At 31.8% G+C, this 13,970-nt stretch overlaps 1 protein-coding gene across 2 annotated transcripts; it reads right to left on the reverse strand.

Moving 5' to 3' along the window:
* Positions 1-5,741: 5,741 nt before the first annotated feature.
* On the reverse strand, positions 5,742-12,256 carry LOC127851807 (thrombospondin-1-like). Of its 2 annotated transcripts, XM_052385696.1 has the most exons (8): positions 11,199-11,540; positions 10,821-10,973; positions 10,047-10,076; positions 9,624-9,743; positions 7,315-7,485; positions 6,578-6,748; positions 6,219-6,389; positions 5,742-5,956 (listed from the first exon to the last, which is right to left on the reverse strand). In XM_052385696.1, exons 2-8 carry the CDS (start codon positions 10,843-10,845, stop codon positions 5,757-5,759), a joined length of 888 nt encoding a protein of 295 aa, XP_052241656.1. In that variant the 5' UTR covers positions 10,846-10,973; positions 11,199-11,540; the 3' UTR covers positions 5,742-5,756. The 2 variants fall into 2 exon arrangements, with proteins under 2 accessions (XP_052241656.1, XP_052241658.1); XM_052385698.1 differs by lacking the exon at positions 6,578-6,748 and having other exon boundaries at positions 11,199-12,256.
* Positions 12,257-13,970: the final 1,714 nt, after the last annotated feature.

The raw sequence follows: 13,970 nt of genomic DNA on the forward strand, positions 1-13,970 counted from the left end.
CTGATTATCATAAGTGTTCCTTCATCCACTAGAATGCTCTACCTCCTAATATTGTCACCCTCCCTGGACCCGAGTTCAGCCTGGCTGTTAGCCGGGTTGAACATATTTCACCATAAGAATACCTGATCTGTTTTTAACCTGTTTAAAAAAAATAACACACTTCTTTCTCTCTTTTCTTATTTTGATTTTAGTCTTACTAACATTCTTGTCGGTTGACGCGCGACAGGTCTATGTCCCCAGAAGGGGTTTGACCTTACTGGAAGATAGATAGATAGATTATACATTTAACTTTACACGACACTCTTGGAATAGTGAAAATACGTAAACAGGTTTTAAAACTGTAAGCCCGAGTGTTTATCATGGCAGACTTTAAAGGGGCCGTCCAACCGATTTTGGCATGTATTAAAGCTTGTCATTAACTGCCTTAATAGCTTTATATTGATAAATTTAAACATTTGAACTAAAAATCTCCAGTAAAAAATAAGGATACAATTTAAAAAAAAAGAAGAAAAAACGTTAACCTCCACAGGGCTCGAACCACTGACCCCCAGCGTCGTGGAAGCTTGGAGTAAACTGTCTCCCGACTTTACCACTCGACATTCCACGCTCACGTCAAATGCCAAAGTATTGTTTAGCTATATAAGTAATCCTCGTAGTTTCCAAAAATATGGATTCGCGTCGAACGACGCTTAAATCTGTTGGACAGTCCCTTTAACAAAATCAAATACGTTCTTCTTATATGGGATACAGGTCCTTGAACCTCGATATTTGAATTAAACATTACAAGTATATATCTGTCTATTGTTTGTTCTGACATAGATTATAGTCACCATCATTGATTGCATTGTAAATACAATGACCAGTTGCATTTTTAGTTTCTTAATGCATTATTCAATTACGGTTGTGACCGGTTTTAATATGGTATGTATATAGAAGTGTTTATTTCAATCCAATACGCCGTATTAGGCACACGAGGACAATATATTTTCACCAGAAATAAACAAAAAAGAAGGCAAAGGAAAATGCAAAAATAAACACGCACGCCCACAAGCACACACACAAACTCTCTCCCCCCCCCCCCACAATCACGCGCGAATACGCCCACTCCCATACACACGTGCCCACACTCACAAGTAAACAAAACATACACAAATGTACATGAACAAAAAATCATGAAAACAAGCGGAGAAGCCCAAAATGAGTGAGAAATAATAATGATCGAAAAAAATGCATTACATAATAACAATAATGTAATAATTCCGTCAATGAACTTTAACAGAAGCGATCAACATATAGTTACCGATCACACAGTATGAGCATATAATCACATCATAAATTGTAAGTCATGTGTTTGATAATTAAATTCTGAGCATTATCACAACCTATGGGTTAGACATATGTTTTGCTAGCGAAAGATTTGATCCATATAGACATACTGTACTTTATATTATCATATTACCAATATATGTTTATACCACAATACTTGAAAACGTTACAGTCTGGACAGTTTTTTGGATGCACTTCTAGGCAGACAATTTAATTGATTTATGCATCCATTTTTTCGGATAATAAACTTGTATTAGTAGTTTGACAAGGTAGTTGTGTTGCTACGTAAAAGACTGCAATATATTAGTATATTCTTGTCTAGAAAATGTTCTTTAAAATAAAAAGTAACATTCAATAACATCAATTATCCATTAAACAAGTTCAAGTATTGTTGTATTGTTGTTTTAAATTAAACAATATATTTGTTAAGTTGAAATGTGACAGAATTAAAATATGCCATACCTGAATTTGTGTTGAAAACGTTAAGAGTAGACTTACAACAATTGTTATTCTCCTTATTAAAGCCACACGCCTTGAAATAAAATACATGTTAATCAATACATATAGATGCTATTTGAACGTGTGCAAAATTGTCATTAAATCTATAGCATAGTTAGCAAGTAATTTATTTATTTTTTTAATTTAAAACCGAAAGTAGGATTTCTATACGTATACGTCCATTTTGACAAACGCGATTAAGTTTTTTTTAAGTTTTAAAGCGCAAAAAGACGGATTTCTAACTTGTAACTAACAGATATATTCTAATTGGCATATATAAAATTAAATCTTTAGCCTAGTTAGCAAGTATTTTTTTTTATATATTAAAACCGAAAGTAGGATTTCTATGCGTATACTTCCATTTCAACAAACGCATTTATTTTTTAGTTTTAAAGCGCAAAAAAAGACGGATTTCTACCTTGTAACTACAAGATATATTCTATTTGGAATAGATAAAATTAAATCTAAAGCCTAGTTAGCAAGTGATTAATTATATTTCAAACGGTACCGCTTTTAAAACCGAGAGAAGGATTTGTAGACGTATAAGTTCATTTCAACAAACGCGATTATTTTAAAGTTTTAAAACGCAAAAAGACGGATTTCAACCCTGTAACCACCAGATATATACTAATTGGCATAGATAAAATATGTTTCTTGTTTATACTTAAATTTACTTTCCTTTCAAGGTGTGGGGCTTTAAATTGATACTTAATTGCATATTTTAAGTTTGAATATCAAGAATATGCTTTTCTGTTTGTAAGTATGTGAACACATTCATGCAATAAATTTTCACCTAAATGAAAAAACATGGTTTATAAGTTTTATTATGCTATGCTGTACACATCATAAGTGCCGTGCAATAATGTATACATACATACAATGCTATACCATTTGAATACCAACATTTAAATATATAACATTATAAATTTAAAGTAAATCTTAAGATTTATTTTGTACTATAATTTATTGTTGTACTGTTTATTTCCAGCTATTAGAGAACATATTAAATAAACCAATATTATCATTTAATGTATTCAACATATGCATTTTGTGAAGGAACAACAATATACCGAGATAATAAGAATTATGTTTTTACAATATGTCTTCAAGAAATTTGCAAAGTCTACCACACTTGTAACAAAACAGTATTGACAATATTATACGGAATTTTAAATGAAGTTGCATTTTAATTAGATACATTAATATATGTTTATTGAAATAATATAATTTGCAATTTTGATCTTCGTAAGCTTTTAGTTTGGAAAGAAACTTTCTTGATATTTTCTGATACTAAAACTTTTCATTATAATAATATTGTGTAATATTTAATGTTTCATACATATATTAAACAATATTCGGATACTTGTTTATTCAAATGTTTACAACGTGTTTCTATGAGCAACAAATGATTGAACACACTAATTCTTTTTTATTTTTGTGTGATTAGAAACGTCTCCCAAAATGCAAATTGTATGAAGAGAACCGTTTTTTTGTATCAGTATCGTTGTTCAAATTTTATACATTTACTAACAAAAATAACATTCAATTTGATATAAGTATAATTACTGTCAGGGCAAAATAACTAACTGCTTTATTTATTACAAAGATATCGTTTGGAAAGTTGTATTGATCTTATATTCTTACTATAATCTAAAACATGACACATAAAAGTCATGTTTTATTGCGTTGACGTATGTATACAACATTAATTCCATTTACGCTTAACTGTAATCGATTTTATAAGAAATGAAAAATAAATGCACATTTAACATTCCGAATGTTAACATTAAAATTTCTAATTCGGGAAACACGGTACTTTTATTTTCTATGAATAAAGCATAAACTTTAAACACAGCATTATTGATAATAACAAAATGTCACCACGTTTTGAGAAAATAAATCTTTTTTACATAAAACCTTTTTGAAGCGGCTTTTTCTGCTGAACCCTTAAAAAAATCCCGATTTTGTAACGAATTTCTAAAAATACTAACACAAGTCAAAGCTTTGGTGACTCGCCACATTTTCCGTTCTGGAAAGCTCTCTTCCTACTGACTATGAGGGGCATTTCAAATGTGATTATAATACATTTGTGTTATTGTGTCTGTTTACTTTTAAAATTACAAGGAAGACATGCAGATGTGTACACAATATACCTACGATACCGTGTATTCTATTAAGTATAACTTGATAGCAAAATGCTGGTCGAGATAATCACAAACAGGGTATTACTTTTTTTTCGACAATCCGATAAAACTGATTGCACCATGATTAACTTTCTGTTAATTTAATAATGGCAACGTATAGTATGAAGAACCATCCCCCTGTTTCACAAGACAAACGTGATTATCCGTACATGTTTCAGATAAAACAGACGATTAGCTAACTGCATGTGCCAACCTAATACATAAATTTATTCGATATTTCTAGAAAATAGTATTGCCATACCATGCATTTGTTGCAAAGCAAAACGGATACTATTGTATGTAGACATCGTTTGTATTTAACATCTAACTTTTATTACCTCCACAGCCATGGGTGTAACAGGAGCCAGTTTCTATATTTGGTCCATCACACGGTCGCCCAAACGGGGAAGGTGTCGGGCTGTCACATGCACGGCGACGCTGATAGTTTCCGCCGCCACAAGCGACCGTACACCAGCCCCAAGCACTCCAAGCTGACCATCCCCCAACTGTTATAAAAATATATTTTACATTGCGATGATAACACGTTAATAATTATTTTCACTCGTGTGAAATAATATGAATATGTGATTTATTTTGGGAAATATGTGAGGATTGCCGAGCTTTGCGACCAACGTATATAAGTAATGAGTTTTTAGAATGACCGTTTAAAGAAAATGACGCCATAATTACTCTAATTAATCGTTTGATATTTTTTTCTGTTGTTTATTCTGATGTCGATTGAATAACATTTATACCAATTTAAGGATTATTTAATATACTAAAGAGAAGTTTAAGTTTTAAATGCATTCAATCTTGCTGAAAACAAATATGCTTTATTTGATCGCTCCAATGCGGTTAACGTAGCTCTTTGGTTTGTTGTTCTATGTTAAATGTCGTTTTGTATACATCGCCCTGTATATTATAGTCACTTAGCTTTTATCAAAGAGTAAGTAAAAGTTTTGTCCTGATAATTCTTCTGTAGTCATTACCCCGTTTTAACTGTTTTCTATATGTGTTAATAAATAAAAATATGTGTAAATAGATATAATAAAAGCATAACAAAGTATGGCTGAACAATAAGTTAAATGTATATTTATGATAATACATGTTTCCGTATCAGCTCATAGGTTTGTTTACCTGTACAGTCGTGCGTGTTACATGAGTCTACATCCACACTCTGTCCGACGCACTGCTGTCCGAACGGAGATGGTGGCGGGCTCGTACAACTGCGGTAACGTTGACGGTTTCCGCCAAAACACGAGGCTGAACATGTGCTCCAGGGGCTCCAAGATGACCAACCGCCATCTGTCATTGTATTGAACCTTGGTAATGCATGTTCAATAGAAAAAAACGTCGCAGATTGTATGCAATAAACCAAGTGTATAACAATTTTAAACAGTGTCGCTTACAACTAAAGTATGTAAAAAGTATCTTTTTCAAACTTAGACGCACATGTAAATTACTGAGCTGCTGAAACAAAATTTGGTAAAAGTTAGAATATATGTTCACATAGTATTAAACACTTGAACACAATATTTTAACTCGTTAATTACTGTTTTTTCCAACGCAATATAAAATACATTTGCACATCGCAATCAAAATAACTAACGAAATGAGTGTCATATTGATTAACAACTGTGAGAGAAATAAGCAAATGTAAGAAAGTGTAACCGTTCGACATATATTACAGTGATCAGGTGGGGGAGGAAATAACAGTAAAAGTCGGCATAAGAAGTACCAATCTCAGTATCAGACCTTTATCTGTTCCTTTAATGAACGAATTATACCTGCGCATGCGCGTGGCATACATATTTGTACGTCTGTATAATCGCCAACACAGATATCATCTATACTTGTGTAGATAGGCGTGTGACAAGATCTATTTCGATGTTGTATTCCTACACCACACGTCGAGGAACATGAACCCCATTCATTCCATTGTCCCCAGCCTACGTGGAAAGATACAGTTTATGTAGACGTTATTTATGTTGTAATATGTGATTTATATAGCTGTACATATAGGCTACTAAATTATATGTTAAAACAGCATTTGTTCATACTACAAAGTTTGCTACTTTGTAATGTGTTATTAGTGCAGGTATTAATATGAAGTATTTTATGCAAATTTCAGTATTTGATTAAGCGCATAATATTTAATTTTATACTTCACTATGAACTCTATATTTGACATCTTCCAACCATAATGCATACCTCGACATGGTTCATGCACGCAGGACTTATTATCCTCCGATGCACCTTCGCATTCTGTGCCGTTGTGTGCAGGTAGAGGGTTGGTACACGTTCTTATTCTAAAATGCGTGCCGCTTCCACATGTGATAGAACATGTTGACCAGCTTGACCAATCAGTCCAGTTGCCGTCAACTAATAATAATGATTAGTTCTTATTTACAAAAAGTATACACTTGACACTGTTAAATAGTTTTTATAGGCAAATGACACCACAACATAAGAAACAAAAACACAAAATATTAACAGAAATATGCTTTAACGTTGTTATTGTGTTATAATATCATTAAGTCTATATTAAAAACTGTTCTGTGTACATATACCTGGACAAGGTTCTCGAAGGCATGGCTGGTAATCTTCCGAAGTCCCTTCGCAGTCCGTACCGTTGTGGGAAGGTGGAGGATTAGTACATGTTCTAGTTCTTGTTTGCGTGGTATTACCACATGTGATCGTACACGCTGACCAAATTGACCAATCAGTCCAGTTGCCGTCAACTATGAATTATTTATTTAAATTAAAAAAATGAGCAAACTTTTATTTTCATTTTAAAATGCAGTATTGATATTCCAAGTAAGATAATACCATAATAATAATTATGATTATTATTATAATTATTATAATTATTAGTATTACTATTACTGTTATTAGTACTATTATTATTATAATTATGATTATTATTATTATTATTATTATAACAGTAAGAATATTATCACTATTATTGTTATTATTATTTTTAATATTATCAGCATTATTTCTATAACTATTATAACTAGTAGTAGTGGTATAACGGGTAGTAGTAGTAGCCAATTAATTTCGTTTTAGCAACCACAATGTTTGGTTAAAAATGGATACACTATGTTATCCTTGATTTTAAAAAGTTTAATATTATTTCGAAATGTCGTCATTACACGATTCGTGTTGTATTGTCGATTAGTGTTTTTACTATAAATGTGGCAACCATGCGAACGAAATACCTGATATCACATACACATACTTAAATAAAAAACACGGAGAATTTTTGAAAAATTAACACTTCGAAACAAGAACAATATATGCTTACCCGGACAGGGCCCCAACACGCACTGTTTGTTATCTTCGTGAGACCCCTCACAGTCCTTGCCATGCTTTTCTGGAGGAGGGTTGGTGCATGTTCTAGATCTTGTCAGCGATGTGTTGCCACACGTGACGGAGCAAGCTGACCATGATGACCACTCGGCCCAGTTGCCATTTGCTGATGTTTTAATTGGTTTATATATAGTTGGAACTTAAATACACGGAAGTAATTGCCTTTCAGGACAAAAGGTCATACTTCAAAATAAAAAGAAAAACATGCGAAAATAGGAGTTTCACATTCCTGATAAGAGATTATCGTGACGATATTTTTTTTCGGAGATTTCAAATAAAGGCTCGCCATGTGCATTTTCACTGATTGATAATGGTTTGCACATATTTAGCGGTCATTTTAGGTTTATTATTAAGAATTGTTCGTTAAATTTATTTTTTTATAAACAAAATAGAAATTCAAAGACACATAATGATAGCTTTTATTTTATTTATAAAGTGTCGTTAATGAGAAACATTGAAAAATAAACGTGTACCGGTATTTTCAGTAACAGTCGTCATACTGGAATTCTATAAATCTTGTGCCAAAAGTTATTTAATCATAAGCTGAAAAAAAAAATTACCTTTGTGTGACCATTTTGCAAAACGATGGGTAGTTATTGGAGGATGACACGTGGCAATTACGTGAACAACATGGAATCATACCAATTAGTGCATTAATCAAGGTGTCAATGTCTCAACAATAATGACATTGTATGACAAAATATACTTTTTATTGTCGAGTGTTAAGTAATGCGTTATTTTTTCTAATAATGTTTGTTTAATTATATAAATAAAAACTTATTTGTATGCATTTAAATATTCCTAAGAAGCAAATATAAGTGATTTTTATTGTTCACTTATTGATGCGATTGACGTTAAGTGTAGGCTCGCTGGTGTTTTATTTGAATAATTTCACTGGGTATGGGTTACCACATTTGAGTAAAAACTAACTGGCCAAGGCTATCTAGTCGATATCCTTAAGTAATTTATAATAGGACACTAAACAATTGCATTGTTTATCATAAGTATAGTTTTAATAGTACAAAAACAAACACAACAAAAAGCAAATTTTCTTAAGTTCCGTTGTATCCCGCAAACTATTAAGACTTTAACGCGTGCTTATTTGTGTGTACAAATTCGAATATATGATAAAACACATCTCACATACTTTAGTATCACAAACAGTTTGATAAACGATAACAGCAGTTATATAAAGGTTAAGTGCATTACCTTAACGTACCTGAACTATGCGTACGCAAGTTCCATTCTCATAGCATCATAAATTATGTTAACTAATATGACAAAATGCATTCTTTTTGATAGGCATACAATTATTATCTGACAGGATTTTTCCACAAAATCATGACGTATATCACAGTTTCATTATCAAAGGAAGATGTTTTCGATCGTTTTTATATATTTCGTATTCGAAACATATTAAAACAAACTTAAGTTACTTAAACACTGAACCGTCTAACGATAAATTAAAGGACGTTTTATTTTAATTTTATATAACATGTTCCAAATAAACATTATAATGCACCTATATAGGTGACCACAGGTTTCACGTTGTCAGCCTCGTTCTCGATTCGTTGTTTAAATAGAAGCAAGTAATTAGGGTGCAGGATAAACGGGGTTCAGTGGGATTTACACACGGGCAGAAATCGGTGCCAAAATTTCACGTCGCATGCATAACCGTGAACATGAATGCGTTGCTCATCGAATTATTGGCCAAGAACACAGGCTCATTAAATAAAGTAATTCTGATGTATTTCACATTGCCGTAAGCAGCATACAAACTGCTTTACATGAACTAGTTGAAATTCTTTAGAAACATTGTTTTAAGAAGTTATTTGAAGACAAGCACCACATACCGGTGTGTTAACATCCATTAACGTTCATTTTGAACCCCCTTCAGTCACGTGATCCTGTACCCTGGTTATACAGAACTCGATATCGGGAATTTTGAAAGGGCATGTATTGGCAATCTTTTTATTCAAGAAAAAAAAATCGATTTTTCGAATGCCGATTTCTTTGTAAAATGTCCCCGAAATAACGACTAATGAAAACATTGTGGCAGTTTTTTGTTTTCAGATGTATATGTATGCTATCTGATTCCTATAAATTATCTTAATATACGTCTACAACTATTGTCGCATAATCAATATTTGTCAATCAGATCGAATCGCATTTGTAAATACCCGTCATGTTAGATGTATTTCGCATTTATAAAAGATTTTGTAAAGAAATGGAATAAATGCTTACGGTAATAACACAAATTGCAGGTTTGCCGGCATAGCTTTGCAGCGTTTTCAATGTTGACATTGCATATGTTGAACATTGAAGTTAACATTATACAGTCGATCTTCTCATCGTCTTTGCAGTCTGAATGTAAAAAAACAACATGCATATACCAGTAAAATTTATAAATAGGAATACGTCACATTTCATTTCTGTCTCTGATTATGAATCTCTGTCTATATATAGCATTTATAACAACAATCAGTTATATGATATGTTTTATTGAAGTAATGAATTGTATTTTTAACATCGTCTGAAATAAAGAATTAAACGCCTAATGTAAAATTCATACGGTGGAATGTATTAATGTGAAAATATAGGCTGAACGTGTTTACACTTATATTACATTTAGCACATTTATTATTATAAAACGTATTATAATCTTACCGTTACACCGAATCGTTGATTGAAGCAAAGCTGCCAAAATACAAGTTTAATCATTAGTTTTAAATAATATGAATTTCTATTTCGACGTTCGTATTGTGTGCCGCGGGGTTTGATCTCATCAATTCACTGATAATAACAGACATGTATACACCACCAGCAAGCACATAACAATAAAATGATATATTTTGAATTGTGTCGGTACATGTATGTATAACAATAATTTTGTTTTATGAATGCATTTTCTTTTTTCAAAATAACGCAAAACATTAGAATGGCCGGTTAGAACAGTTGATAGAGCGCTGGACTACAAATGAAAGAGTTTGATCCCCGTCCCGGCCACATAAAATGTACATATTAGTTTTGAAACGATACCATTCGAAGTGATATATGACCAAAACAAAATTGAAGAGGGTTAAACATCCATCAAACAAACAACTTTCCCTACTAGATAAATATATAAAGATAATATATGTATAAACAATACATATAATACAATAAAATTATTTTAGCTTGAGATCTTCAGTGTTGGAACAATACAGATTGTTATATAATAAAACTGTATATAAACACATGTTATACTTTCCTGAAAGTCTATAGTTCAAATTGGCATCGTCGTTTATCAACGTTTACTTTATGTCGAACCCTTGCACATGTCGTGTAAGAATTAAATCGATGTATGATGTTTCTGTGATGCAATTATTTATGAACACATGACATTTAACACATATTTATTTAATTCAATTAAATAGTACTATACTTTAATAATGCACACACCCATTATAAAAAATGTAATCAACATCCTTCCTGTTCGAGATTTGGGATCGTCAATTATAGTTCAACACTCAAGAGATGCGCCGGTTTCAACTGTTTTATTCATCATGGCAAAACATGGCCATTCATTTATTAATGGCGTTACATGGCGATTCTCTACAAATAGAGATATGAAAATAATAAATTCCAGGTTCAAATCGTTATCAAATTACAATTGCTTATACATACACATAGATAATATGTTCAAAAATGTTTCCTATTTCAAATAATGTAGATCTAATATCCTATAGTATATAAAACTAAACTATCGTATGTAATTAATTATAACTTAAAACAAAATGAAATATGAGTGTATAATTAAAGATATATCAAAACTCTTACCGAACTTTGGTGTCTTATATTGTATTTAGCTTCAAATCCTGAATAAATATGTGTTTGTCTTATCAATCGGCCGTTGACGTTAACTTTTGTTTTTCTACTGCCCGAAGTTTATTATGTATGACGTGGTCGTAAAAAGGCGACGACGTTAACGTGACGCCAAACCTTTAAGCGCCAAATATATAGCGCGCTAAATATCAAGTTAAAATTTTAACAAATTAAAACTTAAGAATTTAAAATATATTTAATTCTTACACTATCCATAGTTTCAAACAAGTCTCTTGGCAAGAGACTTTCAATAATAATGATCTGAAATCACTTGAATTAAACCGCTAAATTCAATGTTAAATATAAAAGTTTTTTTTTTTTATCCTCTATAATCAGATTATTTAAACACTTGCCAAGTTTAATACGTAAATTTGCTTGAAACTAGACAGCATTTTTTTATTCATTCGATAACGCCTGAGAGATGCTGCTTTAATTGCATCTGGACGTTCTTGTTTTTTTAAATCAACAATCTGATTAAACTACCAAAACTTGTCTAGGGGCGAAACGGTTCGTCAACGTCTGCAAGAATTAAAATTATTATCATTTGTGTTTCGTATAATGTGATAAGAAATCGCCTTTATAATCAGATATTTGGCTAAAGTGCCAAAATGCTGGGCGGGTGGAAAACAGCATGATAATAAAAATGTGATATAGTGGGAATGTGTTGATTTCTGTGCATCATGAACTTACATTTTACGATTGGTTATCTGAATAACTTACGTGGCGAAACCAGTAGAGAAGTATACTTTTCTTTCAGCCACGTGTGAAATAAATATTTGACCATTCACCCAAAACAACTTTTGTTTTATTGCCCAATAAATAAAAACAGTGCGCGAACAGAGCTTAAACACAACACATTGTATATTATTATCGAAATCAGTGCTAAATTACGTAATTAATTAGTTACACTTCTTTTGGTTCAGTTTTTCGTGCATCAACACTATATCTCTGTTTCTATATTATTCGATTGAACATTCAACATTGTGTTCGGAGTAATCATGCAAACGCTGAACAAAACACAGCTTTCTGGCCGTCACTATTCAGAAATGACGTTTTTTCTCGTATTAAAAGATAGATGTTTACGTACGTCAACTGCATACCTTAGTTGCTACTGTAGATATTGTGTTACAATTGTGCATATGCGTTCAATGCCGCAATATACATTAATTGACCTCAAATATCGGCGATAGTATTAAAGCAGAGTTTAATTTAGTTTATACTGTGGAGACTGTGTTCTATGTTTGCGTTCACAATGCAAGAACGGTCGAGCTTTGCCTACCAAAGTACTTACTTTGTTTTTGGGTTCATTAAATGAGGTCACGGGCAATATTTCTGAACTGTAGGTTAGGAAAATTATGACCCTTGGTGTATATCTATTATACAATCATGTTCATATTAAGCACGTGTTATAATTGAGTATATCCGGATTATTATATCCATTCAAATATTTGACAAATTTTCTGAACAATGAAATACCGTTGTGTTTAGCGGTCCTTGTTTAGCCTTATTCAGACGATTCCTTTGGTTACAGCTCATAACATCAAACAGCCTGCTAATTCACATTTTTATTAGAACGAACTCCTTAACAAATGTTCGATTGATCATTTTAAATAAGTCAATAAATAATTATTTCAAGTTATGATGTTAGGTACATAAACACAAAGACTTTCACCTGACTTGTGTCTAAGAAAACGACAGGTTGTTGCTTATGTATCGATGAATAGAGGTAAAAAGAACAGAAGTGCGATTCAAAAATGATTTTATATGTTTATGCAACTGAAATAAAACATTTATTTTATTCGACTATGTTTGAGGTGTGTGCTTATTGTTACATTTTGTGCGAGTATTGTTTGTGTTTGATGTCTATAAGAGGATCACATACTCCCGTGTTGGAACATTAATCAATAAATGAGGATCGAATATGCTCTGCTTCATTTCATAAGATTTTCAAATTGTTAATTTAATGTACACACATTATCACATGTGTAGAATATTATTCATATATCCATTTACCATAAATTAATTAGCATACACAAATAATATTAGGATATTTAACATTATCTTAAAAGAAAATAATTCTCGCAAAAGCTTTAAACATGGGATAGTTCGGATTTAATTTGGCGAGTATCCGCTGCATGTACTTTAAATGCATGCGCAACCGTGTGACATTTCATCTTCCAATAGAGAACGTCCTTTAACGGAGAGAATTTGTGTGTGTATTTTTTGTCTATTCCCAGAACATTATAATAGATAAAGGACCCCAGCACTACATTAAGTTGGATATTACACTTGATTTATTTCAATTCGTCGTTAAACTTTCAAAAGGTAAAACAAGATACCTCTACGCATTATTAATCAAATTGATGGCAATAATTATAAATATATTATAATTACGACACATCTGGCGCATCTTAACGCATCTTTGTGTAAGAACTCAACTATTTATATATACACATATAATATATATTTCAAACAGTGTTTAATAATATGCTTTCATTTACATATAAATTTGTTGTACATAGTGAACGAACATTCGTTTAAAGTGATAACTGCACTATTTTATATGTCTCACTGAATTCAAAACTAAGAACAATCGAAATATATTTTTCTATCAATAACATCTATTCGCCAGTGTTAACTGCGCCTTTTGAATGCAAATGCGCGTAGGATATTAACAGCTCTTGTTTTACCTGAATATCGATGAAAAATACCTGCACAACAGTCATT

The sequence above is a fragment of the Dreissena polymorpha genome, chromosome 11 (genome assembly GCF_020536995.1).
Source record: "Dreissena polymorpha isolate Duluth1 chromosome 11, UMN_Dpol_1.0, whole genome shotgun sequence".
NCBI classification, from domain to species: domain Eukaryota; kingdom Metazoa; phylum Mollusca; class Bivalvia; order Myida; family Dreissenidae; genus Dreissena; species Dreissena polymorpha.

Bases quoted from the DNA above. Each gene is read 5' to 3' on its own strand.
- LOC127851807 (XM_052385696.1), bottom strand. From the start codon at position 10,845: ATGTTGATTACATTTTTTATAATGG. The intron at 7,486-9,623 runs GTAAGCATTTAT...TTAAAACATCAG, and splicing joins CTGCAATTTGTGTTATTACC to CAAATGGCAACTGGGCCGAG. The intron at 6,749-7,314 runs GTAAGCATATAT...AATAATTCATAG, and splicing joins CGTGTTGGGGCCCTGTCCGG to TTGACGGCAACTGGACTGAT.